General features: G+C 54.0%; 1 protein-coding gene and 1 long non-coding RNA gene across 2 annotated transcripts in view; one reads left to right on the forward strand and one right to left on the reverse strand.

Moving 5' to 3' along the window:
• Positions 1-4,965, forward strand: part of LOC144953218 (uncharacterized) — an 18,357-nt gene extending 13,392 nt beyond the window's left edge. The window contains exons 9-10 of the mRNA XM_078883776.1: positions 1,050-1,413; positions 2,724-4,965. Of these exons, the coding sequence (XP_078739902.1) occupies positions 1,050-1,275 (226 nt within the window). The 3' untranslated portion in view covers positions 1,276-1,413; positions 2,724-4,965. The remainder of the gene's footprint in view (positions 1-1,049; positions 1,414-2,723) is intronic.
• Positions 4,966-6,233: 1,268 nt separating this feature from the next.
• Positions 6,234-10,177, reverse strand: LOC144953295 (uncharacterized). The gene is made up of 2 exons (XR_013640789.1): positions 6,671-10,177; positions 6,234-6,543 (listed from the first exon to the last, which is right to left on the reverse strand). It is a non-coding gene; the product is annotated as an uncharacterized LOC144953295 (long non-coding RNA).
• Positions 10,178-10,300: the final 123 nt, after the last annotated feature.

The following is a 10,300-nucleotide window of genomic DNA, read 5'->3' on the forward strand; positions in this document are numbered from 1 at the left end:
GACGCAGACTCCAAATACAGCAGCAGCAGCAGGCATCGTCAGGGTCGGGGATCAAACCCACGACCTCCTGCGTACCAGGCGAGGAGGTAGTCAACATCTCCTAGCCACCGTGATGATGATGATGAGAGAGAGACACAGACTCCAAATATACAGCAGCAGGCATCGTCAGGGTCTGGATCGAACCCACGACCTCCTGTACACCAGGCGAGGAGGTAGTCAACGTGGTTTTTCCCTCCGCATTTAGAATCGACGTATTATTGCTGCTGTAAATGTCGACACGATGAGGATGATGATGTGAACCCACTTGGTTTAAGCCGCAGTCATTTGCGTTTGTCCGGTCGCATGTACGGAGCTCGGTGAGCCTTACCTGGTTAAATAAAATAGTTTTGTGGTTTCGATTTAAAGCTTTCGTGACTGCAGGGATTCATCTTCTTGGTTCTTTCTGTAAAGTCACGTAGAAAGGAAATAATAAAATAATAAAAATATAAAACATAATAAAATACAATTCTCACGACGTTTCGGCCACAACGCAAGCAGCCGTCCTCAGGTGAAGAACAGGTCTGTCTGAAAGACAGCGTCTGAATGAAACACTAGTACAGCACACCGCTGTGTTGGAGAGAAAAGCCACAACATTTACAATCGGAGTACGACGTTTCGCCACCAATCTACCCACCTACCCACCCACCCACCTTACCCACCCCCCACCCACCCCCCCCACCTACCCACCCACCCCCCCCCACCTTACCCACCCACCTTACCCACCCACCCACCTTACCCACCCCCCACCCACCCCCCCACCTACCCACCTTACCCACCCACCCCCCCCACCTTACCCACCCACCCCCCCACCTTACCCACCCACCCCCCCACCTTACCCACCCACCCCCCCCCACCCCACCTTACCCACCCACCCCCCCACCCACCCACCCCCCCACCCACCCACCCATCCACCCACCTACCCACCCACCCCCCCACCCACCCATCCACCCACCTACCCACCCACCCCCCCCCACCCCACCCACCCCCCCCACCCACCCACACCCCCACAGGAGAAACTGTCCGGCTGGCCGTGGTGGTGGCGGCCGTGCCGGGCGTCGACGCGACGGGAGACGTCGCGAAGACGCCCTCGGGCAGCTCCACCACCTCCACCACCACCTCCACCACCACCGGGGAGAACGATCTCCCACTCACGGATGGCGCGGGGGGAGGGGGGAGGGGGGGGATCAGAGAGCCGGTTTGAGCCGCGGATGGAGACGCAGGAGAGGGCGGCTGTGAGCAGCCCCGCCCCCGTCACAGGCCAGACGGTGGACGCGGAGCAGGTGGTGGACGTGCAGGAGGTGGACGTGCAGGAGGTGGACGTGGAGGAGGAGGGTGAAGAGGAGGAGGAGGCGTTTCCACGAGGAGACGTCTTTGGTAAATCTCGCTTCCGGTTGGGTGGGTGGGTGGGTGCACCTGCCTGGGTATTTTGTACCATCGGACACTCCACCCCCACAACTCCCAATCGGTGATGGGGAAGTTGTGGAGAGAGTGGAGAGTTTCCCATACCTGGACAGTGTGCTCATGACCGGCTCCAGTTTATCAGCAGAGGTCTCACTCCGAATCAGTCGAGCGGCAATATCTTTTCATCGGTTGCGTAACGCTGTGTGGAAGCTACCTGGTCTGTCGCTCCGCACGAAGCTTCAGGTCTTCTCGGCCACGGTCATTCCCTCCCTTCTCTACGCTTGCGAAACATGGACCCCCCTAGTGGAGCATCTTCGCCGGTTGGAAACATTTAGGCTGGCCTGCCTACGATCCATCCTGGGTTTAACCAGGCTGGATTGTGTGAGGAGCTCACAAGTCCTTGAAAGATCTGGGCAAAGTCCCATCAGTGAGCTCCTCCGGCAGGCAAGGCTGCGTTGGCTGGGTCATGTAGCCCGCATGCCCAGCCACCGCATGCCTAAACAGCTTTTGTTCGGCCGGATCAAGGGGGCTAAATGGGCGCGGTACGGGCTAAAGAAGAGATTGAGTGATGTGGTACAGGAGGACGTGGAGCTGAGTGGACTTGCCGATGACTGGTACCAGCGGTGCCAAGATCGGCCTCTGTGGAGGAGGCTCGTGAAGGACGCTACTGGGCAGTTGGAGGCAGCCGCCCTCCAACATCAACGGAGGGCGGAGGAGCGACGCTCACAACAACGAGCGGAGCGCCGGGTGGCTAAAGCACAGCAAGTTGGCACAGTAGGGGGCACAGGTGGTGCATCAGCCAGTCATCTCGGTCATCTTGGTCAGTCGACCCGTGGCACCTGCTGGGTCTGCCCCGTGACCTCCTGCCAGCGGGCGTTCGACACTTCACATGGCCTCAAGGTGCACATGGCCTGGCACAAGCGTCGTGGTGACGTCACCGCCACTTAGTGGCGAATGGCGGTTGTTGTTGTGTATGTGTGTGTTTGGTTGGTTGGGTGGGTGGCTCTGTTAAGAGGCTACAATGGCGGACGATGATGATGATGATGACGATGATAATGACGATGATGATGATGATGACGATGATGATGATGACGACGATGATGACGATGATGATGATGACGACGATGACGATGATGACGATGATGATGACGATGATGATGACGATGATGACGACGATGATGACGATGATGATGACGATGATGATGATGATGACGATGATGACGACGATGATGATGATGACGACGACGACGATGACGACGATCTTCACCCTTTGTGCGATGTAGATCTGGGCGGGGAGGAGGACGATGCGGAGTGGGACTGGGAAGCCCTCTCGGAGCTGAGCGACCACAACCACCACAACCACCACAACCACCACAACAACCACCACAACAACCACCACAACCACCACCACAAGCGTCGTCATCGTCAGGAGCCGCTGGGAAGCAAATGAATCTCCCCGGCGCCCCGCCGTGCCCTGGCGTGCACAGACCTTTTGCAGCTGTTCTAGACTAATTTCAGGGTGCTGATTCCAAATCTGATCTCAGATTTGCTCTAGGGCAGCGTAGCGCAAACCACTGCACCACAGAGACACGGATGCACACACGCAGACAGAGACACACAGAGACAGATAGAAATTTACAGAGAGAGACACAGAGACAGACAGAGACACGACAAAGAGACACAGATTGAGAGAGAGAAACACAGAGAAATAAAGGTAGACAGACAGAGACAGACACACAAAGAGATACACAAAGACAGAGAGAGACGAGAGACACACAGAGATAAACACACAGAGACACACACAGAGACACACACACAGACACACAGAGACACAGTGACAGAGACACAGAGACACAGGGAGCAAGCCCTTCGTAAAAAAAGTTTTGTAAAGATTTTATTTCTTTTTGCTACAATCCAACACTTGTATCTACCTATTTTATATATTTTATACATCTATATACACAACCTGTATAATCGCTCCTTTCTACATAGCCATCGTTTTATATGCACACGCACACACACGCACACACACGCACACACACACGCACACACACACGCACACACACACGCACACACGCACACACACGCACACGCGCACACGCACACACACATGCACACACACACGCACACACGCGCACACGCGCACACGCACACACACACACACGCACACGCACACACGCACACGCACACACGTATATATACTGAGAGTGTGCGTCGAAGTGATACGCTAACTTTGTTGTCGTCGTTGTCGAGAGCGAATCGATGCCCGCCAGAGGTCGCAAACGGGTTTTGATTCCTTACCCGGCTACCCGTATCCGGCCGCACCAGGGTCGCAAATGGGTACCCGTACACATACCCGGCCGGGTACGGCTACCTGTACCCGGCCGCACCAGGGTCGCAAACGGCTACCCGTACCTGGCCGGGTACGGGTAGCCGGGTATCGGGTAGGGTACAGGTATCGGGTACCCGGTTGCGACCTCTGACACCCGTCCAGCTGATTCGTAGCTCGGTTCTTGAGGCAAGCGACCTGCCCGGCACGTGACCCTCGGCATTGCCCTGCCTTGCAAACAGACCCAGTCAGACCGTGATGGTCACCCCGTGACCCTTATACGTCTCAACGTTTATCCTACAAAGTCACTATACACTATACTACTATACACTACACTACTATACACTACACTACTATACACTACACTACTATACACTACATTATACCCGGCCGGGTACGGGTAGCCGAGTATCGGGTAGGGTACGGGTAGGCCGTGAGTCACTGGTGAGTCACCGTTTGTCACTCATTTCCCAACGTCTTGTCTCTTCTCACAATTCAAGTTCCTAGAATCAACCCACCCGCGCCTGCAACATGGCTTCATCCCAGAGGTCGCAATCAGGTACCCGATACCCGTACCCTACCCGATGCCCGCCCGGGTACGGGTACGGCCGGGTACGGGTACCCGTTTGCGACCCTGGTGCGGCCGGGTACGGGTAAGGAATCAAAACCCGTTTGCGACCTCTGCTACGGGGAGATATCTTTGTCCACGGATTGATGATTACAACTATGACGACGATGATGACCCCATTCTCAAGCAAGTTGGGTTTTCAACGTCGCGTGTTTCGGGCGAGCGTGTACTCTGATGTCGATGACTTATTGCCTCATTGCAAGCGGCGCTATAACTACGACTCCCTCCCCCGTACACCAGTGTTGTATCGCGTTGTTGACGGGACAACGTTCCACTTTGGCATTTGCGGCGAGTAAAACTACGATTTATATATAATAATTCGTGTGCTTGGGCCCGTTTAACACGTAGGCTTTCGCGACCAATGTCATCCATCTTTCGATTTAAAGCTTTCGTGACTGCAGGGATTCATCTTCTTGGTTCTTTCGGTAAAGTCACGTAGAAGGGAAATAATGAAGTAATACAAATAAAACATAATACATAAAATTGTATTTTATTGTTTTATTTTTATTAAAGTCACGTAGAAGGGAAATAATAAAATAGAAACATTATAAAATACATGATAAAATTGTATTTTATTATGTTTTATTTTTATTAAAGTCACGTAGAAGGGAAATAATAAAATAATAAAAATAAAACATAATTTAATACAATTTTATTATGATTTAAAGCTTTCGTGACTGCAGGGATTCATCTTCTTGGTTCTTTCGGTAAAGTCACGTAGAAGGGAAATAATAAAATAATGAAAATAAAACGTAATAAAATACAATTCTCACGACGTTTTGGCCACAACGCAAGCAGCCGTCCTCAGGTGAAGAACAGGTCTGTCGGAAAGACAGCGTCATTCAGACGCTGTCTTTCCGACAGACCTGTTCTTCACCTGAAAACGTCGTGAGAATTGTATTTTATTATGTTTTATTTTTATTATTTTATCCAGCCTGGTTTAAACCCAGGATGGGTCGTAGGCAGGCCAGTCTGAATGTGTCTAACCGGCGAAGATGTTCCATTAGGGTGGGGGGGGGGTCCACGTTTCACAAGCACAGAGGAGGGCATGACCGTGGCCGAGAAGACCCGAAGCTTCGTGTGGAGCGACAGACCAGGTAGCAGCTTGCACATAGCTAACCACTGCGCCACCGCTCCCCCTACACACCACACACTCACACATTCTACTGCAGTAGCAAATGGAGGTCAAAATGAAGTCAAGCTCGAATTGACATCTACTCTGACCGTCTTCAAAGGCACAGGAAGAGATCTCTTTCCCGGCTCTTGACTGATAGCCACAGCAGCCGCGGTTAGCGCAGGTTGGCTACGTTTGGTGGTGCAAAGAGGTTCAACAAACACACACAATACTATCCACTTCACTATTATATACTACACTTTGATACACCACTATACATCATTAAGACTCAACACTGCCACCCACAGACTCAGCACTGCCACCCACAGACTCAACACTGCCACCCACAGACTCAACACTGCCACCCACAGACTCAGCACTGCCACCCACAGACTCAACACTGACACCCACAGACTCAGCACTGCCACCCACAGACTCAACACTGCCACCCACAGACTCAGCACTGCCACCCACAGACTCAACACTGACACCCACAGACTCAGCACTGCCACCCACAGACTCAACACTGCCCACAGACTCAACACTGCCACCCACAACTCTTTAAAATTGATCAAGGAACTCTCAGGCCTGCGACATCACCTTGGAAGGCTGCAATCAGCCTCTAAACACCCTCCGAGACACACACACACACCCCGATCCGCACATCAGCATCTTCACTTGCAGTCAAAACTCTTACAAACGGGACCTTTTGTTCGAGGGGGTGGTTTTTAAACGTCGTTTTTATTGCGTGCGCGGTGCAAGTGGACACTTCGTGTGTGTGCCTGGTGCATCGGCGCTGTCGCGATGGCTGCTGTTGCTGCTGCTGCTGCTGCTACATCGCCGTGTGAAACCACCCGAGACATCCACAGCTTTAGTCTCGCACCACGCAGACAGACACGCGACCCGCTAACCCCGTGTCTCTGTCACTACCCCCCCCCGTGTCTCTGTCACCACTACCCCCCCCGTGTCTCTGTCGCCGTGTCTCTCCATGTCCCCCCCCCCCGTGTCTCTCTCGGTGTCATCACGTCCCACCTCGTGTCTCTGTCACCCCTACCCCCCCCGTGTCTCTGTCGCCGTGTCTCTCCATGTCCCCCCCCCCCCCCCCCCCGTGTCTCTCTCGGTGTCATCACGTCCCACCCCGTGTCTCTGTCACCACTACCCCGTGTCTCTGTCACCACTGCCTCACCACTACCCCGTGTCTCTCCATGTCAAGGTCCAAACAACGTCCCACAGCAGCAACAGCAGCAACAGCAACAAACGACATCAACAAAATTCGCCCCTTCACCTGCAGACCACCCACCCCAAAAGAAAAGTCTGAGGGAGAAGCACAACAACATCAAACCTCGTTTTGAAATCGGAATAAACCAAAAGGGGGAGTTGATGGTGGTGATGGTGGTTGTGATGATGTTGATGATGGTGGTGATGTTGGTGGTGATGATGTTGATGATGGTGGTGACGGTGGTGTTGATGGTTGTGGTGATGTTGATGGTGTTGATGATGTTGATGGTGTTGATGATGATGGTGTTGATGGTGGTGGTGTTGGTGGCGATTGTGATGATGTTGATGGTTGTGGTGTTGATGGTTGTGGTGTTGATGATGGTGGTGTTGATGGTGATGATGGTGGTTGTGATGTTGATGATGTTGACGACTTGGCCGTCTGGAACGCCCCTGGTTCCACGTGTGGGGAGCCACCACGCCAACTCTGACCCCTCCCCTCGTACACAACTCCGCCGTGCCGATACACACCCGGCACGGGCACGGCACAGGTACGGCACGCTCCCACACGGCACGGGTACGGCACGGGTACAGCACGCTCCCACACAGCATGGGTACGGCACGCTCCCACACAGCACGGGTACGGTACGGGTCCCACACAGCATGGGTACGGCACGGGTCCCACACGGCACGGGTACGGCACGCTCCCACACAGTACGGGTACGGTACGGGTCCCACACAGCACGGGTACGGTACGGGTCCCACACGGCACGGCAACCTCCTCATCACAGCGCAGTCAGAGGGGCGTGCTCCAGAAAGGGGGTGAGGTGAAACCGAGACACTAAAAACGCATTTTGCGTTGAACACAAATAAAGCGAGATGCGAAACGCAGCAGCAGCAGCTTGCGAGCTTACACATAAAGGCCCCCCCCCCCCCAACGTTCCCACGACGTCCACGCGACCCGGTCGTGGAGACATCCACTCGCACGTCGGCCTCGCCACGGAACCCCTCAATTGAAAACGCAGCAGCAGCATCACCACAATACCGCCATCACCACCATAATACCATCATTACCATCACCACACTACCGCCATCACCACCATAATACCATCATCATTACCACCACACTACCACCACCACCACCACACCGCCAGACTTCACTTTGTTTCGCGTGAAATGTGGAAACCGATTCAAGTTTCGTCGTGAACGTGACGGGGATAAACACCTTGGGTCTCTGTGGGAGTCCATGGGTCTGTGTGAGATTCTCCGAGTCTGTGGGAGTCCATGGGTTTCTGTGAGATTCTCTGTGAGAATCTGTGGGTATGTCAGACCCAGACTCTCAGATAACCGTAGACTCACACAGACCGTCTGTGCGAGTCTGTGGGTCTCTGCGAGTCTGTGGGTCTGTGTATGTGGGTCTCTGTGCGAGTCTGTGGGTCTCTGTGCGAGTCTCTGGGTCTCTGTGGGTCTCTGTGCGAGTCTGTGGGTCTGTGTATGTGGGTCTCTGTGCGAGTCTCTGGGTCTCTGTGTGAGTGAGTCTACGGGTCTCTGTGTGAGTCTATGGCTCTCTGTGTGAGTGAGTCTACGTGTCTCTGTGTGAGTCTACGGGTCTCTGTGTGAGTCTACGGGTCTCTGTGTGTGTGAGTCTGTGTGTGAGTCTACGGGTCTCTGTGTGTCTGTGCGAGTCTATGGGTCTCTGTGTGAGTCTATGGGTCTCTGTGTGAGTCTACGGGTCTCTGTGTCTGTGCGAGTCTATGGGTCTCTGTGCGAGTCTATGGGTATCTGTGTGAGTCTATGGGTATCTGTGTGAGTCTATGGGTCTCTGTGCGAGTCTGTGGGTCTCTGTGCGAGTCTATGGGTCTCTGTGTGTCTGTGCGAGTCTATGGGTCTCTGTGGGTCTCTGTGTGAGTCTGTGGGTCTCTGTGCGAGTCTGTGGGTCTCTGTGCGAGTCTATGGGTCTCTGTGCGAGTCTGTGGTCCGATCCCGCGGCCGTCTGGAACGCGCCTCCCTCCCCCTCTCCGATATCGGGAAGCCACTTGGTGAGGCGCGTTACTTTCACATCGTCGCCTTCGTCACCGTCCAGACTGGACTCGACTCGTCATCTTCTTCACTTTCTCCTTCACACCAACACTGCCACCTGCCATTAGCTACGGCTCTCGCTAGCTACACACTACACTATGCTACACTACACTGCTACTCTACACTACATTCTACACTACACGCTACACTACATACTACACCGCTTCACTACGCTACACTCTACACTGCTACACTCCACTACCCACTACACTACACTCTACTACACTGAATTGATAACCGCTTTGTTGAACTGCTGCTAGTTTTAACTTGTCGCTCGCTGCCATTCCACCCCCGGCACCTCCGGCGAGCAGCGCGGTCGGCCACGCACACACCACGCACACGCGTGTAACACGCTACGTACACACGCGTAGCGCACTACGTACACGCTACGTACACGCGCGCACGCGAGGGTGAGTGGTTGTCAAGACTTGGGATAACGCATTTGTGTCGAATCGTGCGTGTTTATCGGATCGCGTGTGCGTACGTGTGCGTGTACGTGTGTGCATGTACGTGTGTGTGTATTTGTGCGTGTACGTGTGTATGTGTGCATGTACATACATGTACGTGTGTGTGCGTGTGTGTACGTGCGTGTGTGTGTACGTGTGTGTGTACGTGTGTGCATGTACGTGTGTATTTGTGAGCGTGTGTACGTGTGTGTACGTGTGTGTACGTGCGTGTACGTGTGTACGCATGTGTGTGTGCGTGTGTGTACGTGCGTGTATGTGTGCGTGCATGTGTGTGTACGTGTGTGTACGTGTGTGTGTACGTGTGTGTGTACGTGTGTGTATGTGTGTACGTGTGTGTGTATGTGTGTGTGTGTACGTGTGTGTACGTGTGTGTGTGTGTGTGTACGTGTGTACGTGTGTACGTGTGTGTGTGTACGTGTGTGTGTACGTGTGTACGTGTGTGTGTGCGTGTACGTGTGTGTGTACGTGTGTGTGCGTGCGATGACGATGCAGCAGCTTGGACGTGTCATCTGGATGTCGCCGATTCGCCGAATTCTCCCGGGACGCGAGCACGGCAGGTCGGCGGGGAAGAGTAGGCCAAGACATAAACACCAGCCTCGTGGTGGCGGTGGTGGCGGTGGTGGTGACGGTGGCGGTGGTGGTAGTGGTGGTAGTGGTGGTGATGGTGGTGGTGGTAGTAGTGGTGGTAGTGGTGGTGACGGTGGTGGTAGTGGTGGTAGTAATAGTGGTGGTGGTGGTGGTAGTGGCGGTGGTAGCGGTGGTAGCGGTGGTAGTGGTGGTGACGGTGGTGGTGGTAGTAGTAGTGGTGGTGGTGGTGGTAGTAGTAGTAGTGGTGGTAGTGGTGGTAGTGGTGGTGACGGTGGTGGTGGTAGTGGTGGTAGTGGTGGTGACGGTGGTGGTGGTAGTGGTTGGTAGTGGGTGGTTGATGGTAGCGGTTATGGTAGTAGTGGTGGTGGTAGTGGTGGTGGTGGCGTTTGCCAGTGGCTTTCCAAACAAAGGGAACAAACAACTTCTCTCTCTCTTCTCGA

Source organism: Lampetra fluviatilis, chromosome 73, assembly GCF_964198595.1.
Source record: "Lampetra fluviatilis chromosome 73, kcLamFluv1.1, whole genome shotgun sequence".
NCBI lineage: Eukaryota > Metazoa > Chordata > Hyperoartia > Petromyzontiformes > Petromyzontidae > Lampetra > Lampetra fluviatilis.